At 40.7% G+C, this 16,335-nt stretch overlaps 1 protein-coding gene across 1 annotated transcript; it reads left to right on the top strand.

Moving 5' to 3' along the window:
- Window positions 1-1,398: 1,398 nt before the first annotated feature.
- Window positions 1,399-15,410, top strand: LOC108657051 (uncharacterized). The gene is given in 5 exon segments (XM_089263278.1): window positions 1,399-1,703; window positions 2,404-4,098; window positions 6,929-7,131; window positions 10,534-12,669; window positions 13,378-15,410. Coding segments are annotated over 4 exon segments (5,328 nt in total). The 5' UTR covers window positions 1,399-1,703; window positions 2,404-2,547; the 3' UTR covers window positions 14,816-15,410.
- The last annotated feature ends 925 nt before the right edge of the window (window positions 15,411-16,335 follow it).

Below are 16,335 nucleotides of genomic sequence, written 5' to 3'. Positions count from 1 at the left end.
CATACAGAGCAAGAGATGGCCAGTGAGTGTAAAAGAGAGGGAGCAATGGAGAGAGCGTGAGCTAATGAGACAAAGAGCGGGAGGTGGGCAGGGAGCGTGCACAGAGCCAGGGCCTGCGAGCAACTGCGACTGCATACGATACATAAGTCGCATGACCAAGCAGGGGTCGAGCCGGGTGGTTGTGGTGGTGGTGTTGGTGATGGTGGTGGTAGTGTTGCTGTTGCTGCTAGCGATGGAAGCGGGGCGAGGTTAGCATGGCGCTGCCAAAAATAGAGACGCCCCCGCACACTGAGCTGTGCTGCCCCAAAATACATATACATACACACACACTTACACCCACACCCACACACACATAGCAAACACTGACACTCGGTGGCTGTAGCGTATTTGACCCACGCTGCAGCTAAGGCGCACACAACATAGAGAGCTAAAGCCAGCGTCTGACGCAGCCGTCGACGTCGCCGCTATCAGCCTAGCTCTATGTGCTTCAATCGTACATGGCTTAAGCTTTGCTTGCACCGTGGTAATAGTATGGATAATTAGTGGCTTAACATAATTCATTTGAGCCGCGTCAGATTATGCAAAGAATAATGGACTCCAATTAAATCCCTGAGCAGTACATATGGTATTTATATGTAAATATTATTCGTGATTGATTAAGCAATTTATATATCAACTTTTAAATTTACATCACTAACATGCGTTTTCAAAGTTTTTTTTTTTATATTTTTATTTTTAATAAAAATGCAAGTAAGTATGCTTAGAGAAGACACTATGCAAATTAAATAAAAGCTGTATAATTGAGGAAATGATTTACATTCGTGAAATTTGGTTGGAGTCGATTGATTTAGTACGTTATTTTTATATGGTATATGTATATGTAAATAAAAATGGTACATGAACATGTTTATTATTCATGTTTTTCGTATATTTAAGTAATGCTATATTAACTCTGTACATGTAAATATGTTTCGAGCTAATTGCACCACTGTAATTGTAGTAGATGCAGCTAGCAATGCCGCTTAGCTAGTCGATAGAAGAAGTGCAAGAGGGGGCTGCGAGGTGTGCAGTAGCAAGCAAGCCAGCAGCAATTCGGCAAAATGTTCGCTGCATGTTCGTGTCTCTGCAGCCGTCGTTGTTGTTGCTGTTGTTGGTGCTGCTGCAGCGCCGGCAGTAGCGACAGCTCTATGTATTTTGTATTTCTTTTTGCGCTATTGTACGCGTATATGTGTGAGTGTATATATGTTTTCAATGTATACACACACAAAGCTGCTGCGCTGTTGGCGTCGACGTCGACGTCGTTGCTATATACACACATACACCGCCAAACGCACACACACAGACGCGCGCGCGCACTCACACACACGCACACATTTTTCAGTTGACTTCGTTGAAATAATTTTCGTAACAACGATCACACTCGTTTGTGTATTGCGAAGACGGGAGGACGTCTCGTCGCAGTCCGCATAGCAAAAATCAGCGTTTTTTCGCGTCGTTTGTCGCCGTCGTCGTAGTAGGCGTCGCGTCGGCGGTGTATAATCAACAAACAAAACATAAAAATATATGCATATTAAAAAAGAATATTATATTCATGTACATTGTATATAAATTTAGTGAGCGAAACAAATTATTAAAAGAAATTGAAGTGATTATGCCGTTGTGTAAATTTTTTTCAAGTTCTAATATCAACAATATCCCAAATTGTAAGTGAACAACAAAATAAAGCAAAACAACAAATACTAATGTATAAAATAAATATACAGTATATACATATATATGTATAGTGTGTACTTATATGAATGCAACTTAGTTTATATACAAATGTTTAACAGTTGCTTGTAAAAAGAAATTTGCAAAACAGAAAGCAAAAAGAAAAGAAGAGAAAGAAGAAGAAATAAAAAACAGGCAGTAGCAGTTGCTGCCGCCCGCTATACAGCGACACACCATAAACAACAACACAAAGTGCGCGCGAAAGAAACAGCACGATACAAACAACAATAACAACAACAGCAGCAGCAGAAACAGCAAAAAAAAAGTTGAAAAGCAACAACAAAATAACATCAACAACATAGCAGCAAGCAGCACGTTTTGTTGTTGTCAGTGTGTGTGCGTGTGTGTGTGTGAGAGAAAAAGAGAGTGAGTGTGTGCATATGTATATATGTGTGTGGCCAACGGCCGCACCAGTGTTGCCATATCTGTGTCAGCTGAGCGCTGGCGCATGCCGGGCAGAGGCAGACGCAGACTATGAGTAAAAGAGAGAGAAAAAGAAAGAGTGGAGTAATAGAGTCTGTGTTAATTTGCTGTTCGATTTGTTGTTGTTTTTTACTTTTGCTTTTTTTTTTTTTTTACGTTTTGATTGTGCTTATAAAAATTGTATGTTATTTTTTTTTCGCCTAATTGCAGCATTTGAAACATGAATTAAAGCTGCAAATAAAAACGGCAGAAAAGAGTACAAGAAAAAGAAAGTAAATAAAATATATATAAACAGAGAGCGACAGAGAAGAGAGTGCGTGAGAGAGAGAGAGGGAGAGCGAGAGAGTAGCAGTCATGTCCAGCAGTGATGATGTGCAGATCACCAGCGTGATCGATGCCAATGGCCAGACGCTGCCGCTGCACGGCAACAGCTTGGGCGGTGCGCTCGGTCCGCCCGTCAAGCAGGAGGACGATGCTGAAATTCGCGAATTGGCTGCCAAGATGAAGGAACAACAGAAACAACAAGCAGCCCAACAGGCCAGCCGGCAAGCTGCCATGCAGCATGCCAACGGCGGTGGAGTGGGTGGTGGTGCCGGTGGCGGCTGTGGTGCGGGAATGCAACCACCGTTAACCAATGGCAATGGCCAGACAAATATCATGAGCTACCTGTCGCGCCATCAGAAGCTACCCAATGGCACAATGCAAGTGGTGCCCGCCTTGTCAGCCAATGGCCGGGCGAACGGTGCCATCATGGATAACAACGGTGATAAGAAGTCATCGTCATCGGGCGGTGGTCCGTGCGATGAGGAATCGATCAAAGGCCATTTTGGCTGGGCGCAATTTGGCAAAGTATCGATACCCTATATATACAGACAATCGGAAAAGTATTGCTCGGTGCGCATGATCGAACTGAAGCTGCTTGGCAAATATCTCAATTGCCTCCATCCGGACATCTACTCCAGCTGCACATGCGTCCGCAGCTACTACATAACGGATGCCGAGGCACGGCTCTTCATCGAGATCAATCACAAGCATTGCGACGGTGAATTCGGCCGTGATATATTCACCCAAAAGGATCTGGTCGTCCGTCTCAGCGATGCATCGAAATTCTATCAATTCCTGGACATATGCTATCGCAAACTGGTGGCGGGCAGCAAAACGCCATCAGAGAAATGCGGTTTCATACGCATCAATAAGGAGTCGGTGGTGCCGTATACGGTGCGCAACAGCCAGCAGGTGGTGCCGCTCTTCTATTTCGAGGGCGAGACGGAGAACCTGAAGACCAAGGCGGAACTGCTCAATGGCTGGGATCTGGCCTATTTAAAGTTCTGCTGCAAAGTTCAGGGTATACGCAATGAGCTCTTCTCCAGCGAAAATGTTGCCGTCATTTCGCTGACCGACATCAAGAGCTACTTTCCCAATGGCACCGAATTCGAGGACTATTGGCCCAGCAAGGTGGTTGACTCCAATCTGCTGATCGGCAATCGGGCGAATGTTAATAATTCGGTTAATTGGACGCGACAGCCTTCGGCACCGCCACCAAAAATCTCTGCCAGCGTCAACAGCAGCAGCGCCGTCAACGTACAAAAGTCACAGCAGCAACAACAGCAGCAACAACAACAGCATTCAACAGCCGCTGCCGCTGCGGCACAGCAACAGCATCTGATGAAGCAGCGCGCCGCTGTCGCTGCCGCTGCCAACGGCGTCGCAAACGGCAGCAATTTCCAATCGGCCGCCGCTGCAGCGGTTGCGGCAGCTGCATTCAATACCCATGCAGCGGCAGCGGCCATGCTGCAGACGCAGGGCAACACCCGCATGCTGACCCAGGCCACGGTCCAGGCTCTGGCCAGCGGCGGCTGGATGAACAGCCAGAACAATGTGCCCCAGCTGCATGTACAAATGTTGGTGAGTAAATGAGCATGAAGAGGGATGTTCATAGATATCGATAGTTCTGCTATGTGTATGCGATTGTTGGGGGAGCGAGCAAAGAGCGTGGAACAATATTGTATATATGTAAATATATTATAAAATGGGCAGAAGGCGTGGCAGATACCATAGGGCATATAAATTCTTGAGCGGTACGACAAGTGGAATCGAATTTGTCCGCCCTGTTGTCCGTATGTCACTCAGATGCTATAAAAACTAGAGACTTAAAGTTTAGTATGCGTCCCCATATAGCACTCCAATCAATTTTGTTTCTAGATCGATAAGAAACCCTATTGAAATTCAGCTCTCTGTAAAGCATCTGTAAGCAATCGATAATTATTCCCGTTTTCATGTTATCGATCCTATCGAATTTCATTTACATATATTATAGAGCTGGAGACTTATATTTATATTATAGCTAATATGTAAACATTTGTACTGAATTGACACATGTTTAATAGAACTTTTGGATCGTATACTTGAGCGTTGCATTGAAATCCGCGCAGAAACACAGAAGTTATTAAGCAAACCATTTGGTCAATTAGCAAATGCACGTGGCACCAGCGACAAGAGTGTTTCCTATACGTGTGCGCACGCACACATACATACATACCTATTTAAACACATTTTTCTATGCAACATTCATTTCAATGGGTGCAATTCGACTTGAATTGTTAGCCATAACTTAAGTTTAGATTTAGATCTATTTATTTTTCTTTAACATATGTACGTTATTTATTGATTGTGAAGAGGGTGAGCTCATATACAATTGAAACCCCCCAAATCATTTGATATCCTGGGTATCTTCTAGTCGGGTAATTCGATTACAATGTTTACTCAAATCGTATAGCCATGCACAAATACAGCTTTATCACATTAAAGGTGTACCATGTACCATGGTACCATCTGGGCAAACAGAGTAGCGTTTCGGTACATTTGTACCACATGTCTATAGCAGCGACAAAAACACACACATTGTCATTACGGGCGTAGGAGTGTGCGTGTGTGTGTCTGTATTTGCGTACTTGCGTACAAAAGCAGTTAATTAATTATTGACTTAAGGCTTGTGAAGAATCACAGTATTGTTTAATCCAGTTATTATTGCTAATATTGTTGATTTAATTAATGTTAAGTTCTTTCGGCTAGCCACGATGTGCAATATGTTGCGAAGTTGGAAATATATATCTCATGATGGAAAGAAGTCCACCTGGTAATCAATGATGAGTAAGAAACAAAGAGAGAGAGAGAGAGAGAGGGTGAGAAAAATTAGCGAAGCAAGATTTAAGGAAGGCATGCGGTAGGGAAATGTGAAGAATCAAGAGAAGAGAACATAGAGAAGAAGAAGAACAAGCAAAGAAACAGAAAATTGAAATAAGAAGAGAATTCATCAAAGTGACAGCAGAATACAAAAGTAAGTTATGGACAAGGCCGACTCATCACCGCAACGCCTTTCAGTGTAATAATCGACTATTCGATTTAGACTAAGCAAGAAGCAGGAGAAGGACGTGAACCGGCGGACAGCCTGGCTAGCAGAGGAGGAGCAGGAGCAGGAGCAGGAGAAATTAAAAGAAGGCAAAGAAAGTTACTTCAGACCTTGGAGTTCAGTAGTAGAGTATTAAAGAGGGCATAATATTAGAAATATTGCTACCTCTGTACCTCGTGGAAGGTCTCATGATCGAGCCCGGCTTTGAAGATATTCATATGTCCATATAAGAAAAATAAATGTAGTAATAAAATAAATGTAGCGGTGTTCGTACGAATTTTTTGTTTGCTCTGTTCGCGTAAAGGTATAAACGTTTCTTATCTTACAATGGAAGTCAGGTGCCGCGGTAGGAGTTATTTACCATATTCATTCATTTCATTCATTTGCAGATCTCCTTAATGATTCTAAATGCAAACAATTGTGCATTGAACTTTCATTTAAATAAATTTTTTTCTTAGCTAATACCACTTTATTTATGTTTTTATAACTATGTTTGCGATTTGTGTTCGTCAAACACAAATTCAACTGAGGATACACCGCTTAAACGTTGTTTAATATTCCTTTTGCCTTTCGTTTTGATCACAAAGGCAAAACAAACAGCAAATCAAGTTCAAGCGAACCGTTCATGCCATTGAACTGTTGAGCGTTAGTCGCAGTTCAATGCGTTCAACTGTTCTACTTGACAGGCAGCCGTTCTAGTTTGTGCTATTTATGAAGTGAATGAAATGTTGGTTCGTGCCAGGCTCTAGTTCGAAAACGTTTGTTATCGATGAACGAAATGAACAAAACAAAATGAATCAGCAGCGATATGAAAATTAATGATGTGAATGAATTTATAAATTTAAGGATAACTGTATGAGAAAATCGGGGAAAAGAAAAGTGCATTTAGCCACGTCTCTGTAATCAACACATGCCTCGATAATTGTATGTGTGTGTGAGTATTTTTAGCAGATTTTTTTTCTCACAGTTTGGCAATAGCAGCATCAGTGGCCCAGCCGCAGCAGCTTAGAAACTGGGTCATACACACTCATGCACACACATATATATATCTATACACACACATATATGTGCCTGCACATACGCTATGCTCTCGCTGTAGTTAAAGTTGTTTGCTCGAGCAAGCATAGGCACGTGTGAGTATGTGTGTGTGTGTGCGTGCTTGTATATGTGTTTGTTTCTGTGCTTGGCAACCTGTTGAGGTTTTTTTTTTATCTCGCACGCATTCGCTCACATGAGCTTATTACAATAAATGTTGATTTTTTTTTCTCATTTTCACCATTCTTTCTCTCTTTTCCCCTATGTGTTGTTCTGTTCTGCAACCTGTAGGCGCAACAATCGCATGCGAATGCCAATCGAGGCGCCTATCGAGAACACATAAACAACATGATGCTTGGTGGCAGCAGCCGTCAACCGTATTCGTACAACAATCCTGCGATCTCGATGTCTTCGGTGAACAGCCACAGCGGTGGGGGTGGCAATGCGCCGCCGCCACTGGTACGATCCGCTGCCGGACAGAATGCCAATCACATGTAAGTATTCACAGTATGCAATCGATGAAAATCGAGTTGTTATCATTTTGTTGCTATCGATTTGTGTAACTGCGCCGTTTCACTTACTTCAATTAATCAAATAATGAAAGCAAATTTGCAATTACCTTTACAATTAGTTTTTGCTATTTACTTTGATTTTGCTTTTCTGTATCAATACAAATATATATATACATATATATATTAATATATCTATTTACATATTGATTGATTATCAAAAACAAAACAAGAAACAAACATTTTTTTGCGCAGAAATTGTGTTTTTCAAATTTTGTTGTAATTCGTTTATTATGTGTACATGCATACATTACTTTTTCACTCTAAGTTAAGTTGAATATTTTTCTGCCATTAGGGTGCCACACGATATAAGAAGAACAGATATTTCAAGATCAGAACCAGCAAGTTGTAATTTTATTTAATTGTTCCTCTTATTATTATTTTTTGTTCTCTTCTTCTATGCACCAATTGTTTTTTTTTTCTCATCTTAGTTGTAATCAAATTCAAAAACTTGAAAACCGTTTACCGAAATCGGCGTTTGTGCACGCATTTTATTTAATTTTAATACAAATTTCGACTGTGTTTACCGTTTTTGATAAAAAAAAAACAAAACTATATATACATGTTATGAAATTATGAAAAATAATCGTTATACGCATATATACTATAACTTATTTGCTACAATTCCGTTTGCCCTTTTACCAAATCCACAAAAAAATAAAATAAAAATTTATAAATAAATAAATAAAAAAAAAAGGAAAAAGAAGAAAACAAACCTAAAAAAAAGTCACGCTACATTATTTTTCGTAATTTTTTTCCAACACGCAAAACAAAAACAAAACAAAAATTAATTGTAATTATTGTATACAAAAAAAAAAATCTTTCCATGTTTTTCTTATTGTTGTTGTAGTAGTTAAAAAGAAAGAAAGAAAAAGAGAAGTAAAAAGTAAAAAACGCTTTCTCATTGCATTCGAGATTTTGTCACCGATATGTAGATATATATATATATTTATATACATGAGTGTATGTATATATGTATATATAGATATATGTATGTTTCATTTAGGGCGTCACTGCATATTATGTTTTTCAAAATATATATCTGAACCTAAAAACGCATTGAAAACATCTTATTTATACTTTCTCACAAACTATTTTGCGTTACTAACACAAGAAATTAAAAACACACGAATTAATTTGTTCAATATGGCATGCATTAGGGTGTCCATTTGTTGAAATTTGACTAAATACACTTTTTTTTTTTTTTTGCTATACAGTTTTTAAATAAAGGGTAATAAGGGTAAACGTAATTAACACTAAACACAGATCAGATATACGCCCACACCCACACATACCCACCCACCCATCCACACACACTCACATACATTCATTTTGTATTTTTTTTTATACGTAATTTCATCACTATTTCTTGTAGTTTTTGCATGCCTTGAACTTTAACGCTTTTTAAGCAAACTTTTCTATTTGTGATGCTTGCTCAAAAAAAAAAAAAAAAAAAACATTGGTTATTCAAAATAAAAGTAAATTATTTGCTTCTCTTTGGAGTTTTGTTCACTTTCTTTAATTTTAATGATTTTTTTTTGTTTGTTTAATATTTTGATCTTCGATGAAACGCTAATAGAAGAACTACAACATATTTTGAAAAACATGAATTCGCATTTAAAGCAATCAACAATATTTTTTTGTGTTCTATAAAGAAACAAATGTTTATTTTGTTTATATATACATTACATATATGTATGTATATATATGTTATCAATATAAAAATCAATCTATATACATATATATATATATACATCTATATATATATACAACCAAATATATTTACATACAATTGATTTGATGGCTGTGTGTACTGACTACCCCTAACTATAATTTGACGCACTCGAAAACGATATCGAAAATAATCAACAAATCGTGACTCAATCGTGAATCAAATTACAAAAAAAAAAAAAAAAGAAAAAATGCAAATTTCAATTCAAATTAAAAAAAAAACAACTAAAGTCAAATAAAAGCAACAACAACAACAACAATAAAAACAAAACCAACAATCGAATCACAACAACAAAAGAACAACAAAATACCTCAAAGAAACAAACAAATTAAACATGGAATTTTAACAAGAAATTCTGGTGACAGGTATTCCACTACCCCCTATGGCAGAGAAACCAGCATCAATCCGCAAAGAGCTCAACCTCCACCTCAAACCCGGCCACAAGATATCAATCGAATTAACAAGAGCCGCAATCAAAACCAACTGCACAGAATCAGACATCTAAACTATCCCCATACGAAATGAGAGAGCAGTAAGAGAAATGAGAGGGAGTGAGAGAGCGTGAGAGCGTGACAGGGAAAGTGAGAGAGAGCGAGAGAGAGAGAGAAACATTATATATAATGCGTGTACAAGTTGATATAAAATTTGGCAAACAAAATTCTCAAAAGCAAAATGTATTTATACATTCATGTATTTTTAAATATAATATACATATATATATATATGTGAATATATGTATATATATATGTATATATATATATATAGTTTTGTATATAAAAACTTCCAAGTCAATATATGGACTTAATTCATATAATTTAAGAAAGTTTGTTATACCAAAAATAAAACCAGTTGAAACCAGGATAAAACACAAGCTGGGTAGCTGCAACTTGCAAGTTGCAACTAAATTAAATAAAGTTCAATGCATACACAGGCACACACGTACACACTCACACACATGCACACATATACATACACGCACACACATACACAATGAAATCATTGAACATGCTAATTTCGATGTATACAAAATACCCACACAGAAAAACACACACACGTTAACGCTCATAGCGTCTGGGGAATACTTAAAAGATAATAAGTTAATCAAAGCGAATAAAAGAAAAAAAATAAAAAAAACTTTTGTTTCGTTTGTTTTTTAGTGCTTTGATCAAATACGTTCAAATTTTGCGCTAATTATGAATTAAAACTTAATTAAGTAGGGCAACACTTGGCAGGCACTAGCCCAGCCAGCTGCAGCAGCAAGAGGATGAGCACGCAGCAACGTTGCAAATAATCGATAAATATTTAACGATGAATGCAAAGAAGATTCAACTAACTGTTTTTTTGCTAAGCAGAAAAAATAACAGCTGTGAGAGAATGCGTGTGCCTGAGTATGTGTATGTGTGTGCATATTTATGTATATTGAAAATATTGTTAGGCGCGTATCAACAAAATTTGAAAAATACTTTAAAACAATCAAATAAGAAAAAAAAGAGAAACAAAAGATTAATAGATAATAAAAACAAAAATTTAAAAAAAAGCTGGAAATTTTGCAGCCAAGCTAAATGCGACTCATGTATTGTATATAATGTTTCTAGGTCAAATGTCGAGCAATCACTGGTGCAACAACAACAACAGACACAACAACAACAGCAACAACAACGACAACACCATAGCACATTTAACCATGCACAACAACAACACTCCCCAAACACGCACAGTTCACGTGGCCATCATGGCCATGTCCTTGCCAACAACAACAACAACATTAATAATAATAGCAACATCAATAATAATAATAGTACGCACAACAACTCCTCCAACAAGAACAACAACAGCAACAGCTCCTCAAATTCTGGGTCCGCTACTGCTGCTGCTGTCGCTGCCGCCGTCGCTGCCAATATGCACGCCCTTCTAGGTAGTCCATTCAATTACAATATGCCCTCCACACGTGCTGACTACACAAATCTGGCGCTCTGGAACCAGCTGACGCCGACGCAGCGCCTGATGCTGACGCAACAAATGAAGGGCGTCAGCGCCGGCGCCAACGGTGGCAGCAATAGCGGCGGCAGCGGTGGCAGCGTTGCCAGCACGTCACCCAAAATATCGCATGGCTCTCCACTAGGTGGCAGCTTTCCGGCGTTGCCATCGCTGCCACTGGACACCGATTTGATCACGATGCTCGACTACAACAACCCGAACAAGCAGACGAGCAATAAGAACAGCAGCAGCAAATCAAGCGGTGCATCGGGTGGCACATTTACTAAGCCCACTGTGCCGCCATTGATATCGGATGAGCATCAACACCAGCAACAGTTGCTGCAACAGCAGCAACAACAACAACAACAGCATCAACCCGCACCACCGACTAGCCGAAAGCAACGTGGTGGTGGTGTCACCACAATACCATTGAACTCCACGCAAGCGTTGGAGGATTTCGAGAAGAAGTTCAATATGACGGACGAGATGCGAGCCGTCATACACAAGGTGATAGCCAATCCAGATCTCTCCACCTCCATACAGACCAATGCGAACAATAGCAATAATAACAATAATAATAGTAATTCACATCCGCTAAACGCGTACATCTCGCCACCCATGTCGCCGGCGATTGGTGGTGCTAACGTGACCACCTTGTCGCTGGCCTCGAACCCAAACGTGACGATCACACCACAATTGCCGGGACATTTTCTGCATTCGCCGTCCAGTTCGTGCTCCAGTTCGAGTGCCTCCACGACGGCTGCCTCGCCGCTGGGCAACAGCGGTGGCGGTGGCAGCAATAATTGTGTTAACGGTGGTGCGGCGGGTGGTGCGCGGCAAAAGAGTGTCATTTGCTCAACGAAAGCCAATGCGCTGCCATTGGCCATATTGTCGCTGGCCGGGAATGGCGGCGGTAGCGTCGGTAGTGGGGGCAACAGCGGCGGGAGTTCAGGTGGGGGCGGTGCGCGTCACAACAAACAACAACAGCATTCGCAATCGATTAGCGGTGGTTACGGTCGTCAGTCACACAGTCATCAGCCATTTAGTATCAGTGGTGTTGCTGGTGGTGGCAATTGCCAATTGGATATTGGCATCGCCAGCACCACAATCACGCCCAGCACAACGCCCACTGATGTTATCGATTTGTCTTCATCCCGAAGGTCGTTAGCTGCCTCAACATTCCATCAGCAGCAGCAGCAGGCCGCCGCAGCCGTCCAGCAGCAACAGCAGCAGCAGCAACAACAGCAGCAACAGCAACAACAGCAGCAGCAGCAACAGGCTGTGGCGGCGCAGCATCAGCGAATGTCCGCCGCCCTGGCCCATCATGCCCAGCATCTGCAGCAGAATGGCGGCCATAGTGGCGGTGGCAGCGGCGGCGGCGGCTCATCCGCCTCCAATGGCGGCAGCTCGTCCGGCGGCAACAGCAACTCGAACGCCAACAGCGCCTCGATGCATCTGCAAAGGCATGCGGCACTGGCGGCCGCGGCGTGCGCCAATGCGTCCGGCGATGGGGCACATCGATTGTCCGTCATACCGGAGATACAGACCAGCAACATGAATCCCACGCCGTACAAGGTGCGCAAGGTGTGCGTGGACAAGCATCTGGTGCCCTGCATCAACATGAAGGCCTACAATGAATCCGAGCAGCTGATGACGCTCACCGAATTCCAAAAGAATTTCTTTCCCACTGTCGCACTGGATCACTGCAAGCGTCTGATTGAGGCGCTCGGCGTTGAGCTCTACAAGGCGAATCGGTAAGTCCAGCCCATATATCTAAAAGAAAGAAGCTTAATGGGTGTACCAATAAATGCTGCAAGTGGTTGGAGAAAGCAGACAGATAGGAGAAGAACTAGCGAGTAGGAGTAGAGAGTAGGAGTAGAGAGTAGGAGTAGAGAGTAGAAGTAGAGCGTAAACGGAAATCCGGAAAATAGATATAGTAGATGTTAATCAAATATATATTACAGAGCATTACAGAAGAAAGTAACGAGTGCGATTATATCTAGCTAGTAAAAATTACGAATATCTACCTTGAGTGAGAAGAGTTGTTAATAGAGAATAAAAGTAATCTTGGGTATTATGAAATAAATGATATAAAACTAATAGCGATGGGTTAGTTTAGTTAGGATGTATAAATGGGATAGGAATTCTATTCTATCATAGGATATACATAGGTATAAATATAATCTAATCAAAGACGAGAGTAAAAAATAACGACTATAAGTAGCGAAAAATTGAAATAGAAATGTTTATTAGAGTAGAGAGTATTCCAGCTTCTGAAAGTAACGAGTAAATATAACGAATTCGAAGTTCGCTTGGGTGTATGAGTGTGATGAGTAGGGAGGGAATGAAGCGAGTGAATGAGAGAACTCGAGATAAACTCGAAATGAGAATCATCCAATTACTAATTACACAATCTTACCAACTTTCTCTCTCTCTCTCTCTCTCTCTCTCTCTGTTGGCAGGCGACAGGTGCAAATACTGATGGAGCACGATCGTTCCTACAATGAGAATATGCCGCTGGTGCAGGTGCGCGACATCATTAAGTACATGACGCAGTTGACATTCATGACACGCCAATCGGAGCAGCCGCCGTCGAAGCGAACGCGCACGAGCTAGGAATTAAGCTGGGGAGCACAACATTTGCCAACATCAACAACACCAACACCGACAGCAACAGCAGCAGCAGCAGCAGCAGCAGCAGCAGCAGCAGCAGCAGCCGCAGCAGACAACAGTAACATAATGACAACAACAACAAAAACAACAGCTACAGACAAACAACATAAGACAATACCCGCATCTCATCACATGGCTCATTTGGCACCGCCACCAGCACCACAGCACCACCAACAGCACCACCAGCAACATCATCAGCATCAGCAACAGCAACAGCAACAGGAACAGAAACAACATCCGCATCACTATCAACAAACAGCAACACACAGCAGCAACACATACGAAATGTTGTACTCCCACAACCAACAATCGCACCGCCCGCACCCGCCGCCAATAGAGCTGCGTGCAACACAACCGACATCGGCATCAGCTGCAGCAGCTGTAGCGGCAGCAGCAGCAACACGCCAGCAACAACAACAGGAGCAACAGCGTCAACTAAAGAAGCGACAGCACGCTAGCAGCGGCAGTGGCAGCAGCAGCAGCAACAGCAACAGCAGCGCCAGCAGCAGCAACAAGAGCAGCCGTACCGCTGCTCAGCAAATGGCAGAGGCGGAGCACGCCTATTTGTCCACGCTGTATGGCAAGGCAGCAGCCAATATGCTCAGTCCGCCGCTGAGCGGAGCTTCTGTTGCGGCACAGCAGGAGGCGCGTCGCAGCAGCGCCTTCGACTGGAGTCTGGGTACGCATCAGCAGGATGTGGCCGCCACACGGCACCAGCAACAGTTGCAGCAGCAACAGCAACAGCTGCAGCAGCAGCAGCACCAGCAACAGTTGCAACAGCAACAACAACAGCAGCAGCAACAGCAGCAGCAACAACAACAGCAGCAGCAGCAGCAGCGTGCGCGTCGCGCTGCTCCAATGGAGACGGCCAGCACGCGTGTCGCCGCAGCAGCGGCCGCCGCCGCGGCAGAGCGTCAGCAGCGGCAGGCGATCATGCATCGGCGGCATAGCATTTGTGCCGCTGGCATTGCCAGCCTGTCGCCCGCCTCGTCCACACACTCATCGTCGACGGCGGCATCGCCAACGGCCGCGGCTGCGGCACTGGCAGCGGCCTCCTATTATGGCGCCTTCTCAGCGCCCTATCATCATATGAATGCGGCGGCAGCGGCAGCGGCAGCAGCAGCGCACCATCATGCACATGGGCAGCCATCGCCGACGATTTATCCGCCGACGCCGCCGCCGTCGGCGCCCTGGGTGCATCCCTGGTATGCGGGCGATGCCTTCTGAGAGGACACGCGCGCACGCTTGCACTCACGCACGCACGCACGCACGCACGCATATGATACCATGTAAATTAATAGACTATGCCTAAGTTATTTATTAATTTCATTTGATATAACCATTTTTTTTTTCAATTCTTTTTTTTTTTTTTTTTTTTTTTTTTTCATAGCTTGTAAGTAGGTTAACTAATTTTCTGGGCATAATATGCCACAAAAAAAAATAAGTAAAATTAAGAGTAAATGGTTATTGATAGTTACACGAAGCGAAATAAATATATCTATATATATATATTTATATTATATATATTATATATGTATCGATGACAACCCGAACGCTAAAACCAAACAAACTATCGTTAATTTTGCTATTTCGTTTGTGTTGAAAACAAAACAAAAGAAAAAAAAAAAAAACAAAATTTCAAACTGAGAACTCAAAGAACTGATTACATTAAAGCAAACAACTTAAATAAACCAAACGAGAAAACAAAATAACTTTAGTATTCTTCAAGGTCAACACACATTCACACACACATACACACACTCGGAAAATATTGAAATGTTCGCGCGCACTGTCCGATCGTAATAGCAAAATAAAAAAGGAGGAAGAAGAAAAAACTATATACATATATATAATAAGAATATTAATAAAAAGAAAACCTTTACTGAAAAAGAAAACAAACAACATTTACCGACTGCATAGTTTATAAATTAAATTCATTTTTCATGTGTTTACGCATAAATAAATTATAAAAAGTCATTAACATTTAATTCTAAGCAAGAAATTCAATTTCTTGCAAAAACTACTCGTAAACAAACATAAAAACAAAATGAAAAAAAAAAAAAAAAAAAAACAAAAACCAATTACAACTATAATTGAAATGTACTATAAAAAAATTCATATGCAGTTTGTGTCGAATTCTCATCGTCACAAACAATGTTAAAATATGTTCCATATAAGCAAAAAACAACTACTTATGTACTTTGTAAATTAACGATATCCAAGTCTTAAAATTTATTATAAAAAAAAAACACAAACAAACAAAGAACAAAAAGAAAAGAAAGAAAACAAAACAAGTATATATGTTAAAAACATTAAAAAAAAAAAAAAAAATATTGCTTATGTTATACAATATATATGTGTATACGTATACACATGTATAAACATATATAAATATATATATGCGTGTGTATATATGCATATGTGTAATAAGTTATATGAATAATATCCGTTTTATGGATTATTTGGCAAAGAACAAGCTAAACATATTTATTTGTATTAAAAAAGTTTTTTTTTCTAACTAGATATATATATATATATTTGCATACATATTTATATGTATATATATATATATATATATATATATACGTATATTTAGACATATGTATATTTTTTTGTGCTGTTATTAAATTAGATTTGGGGGTAAATATGAATTTTAAGAAATTTCAACTTTCGTTTCAGTTTAATAATACACACACTCACACACGCAATCACACACATACATATATATTCAAATTTATATATTTTTA

The sequence above is a fragment of the Drosophila navojoa genome, chromosome X (assembly GCF_054131105.1).
Source record: "Drosophila navojoa isolate 15081-1374.11 chromosome X, UAZ_NAV_1.0, whole genome shotgun sequence".
Lineage (NCBI taxonomy): Eukaryota > Metazoa > Arthropoda > Insecta > Diptera > Drosophilidae > Drosophila > Drosophila navojoa.
This window is presented reverse-complemented; position numbering and strand designations above follow the sequence as displayed.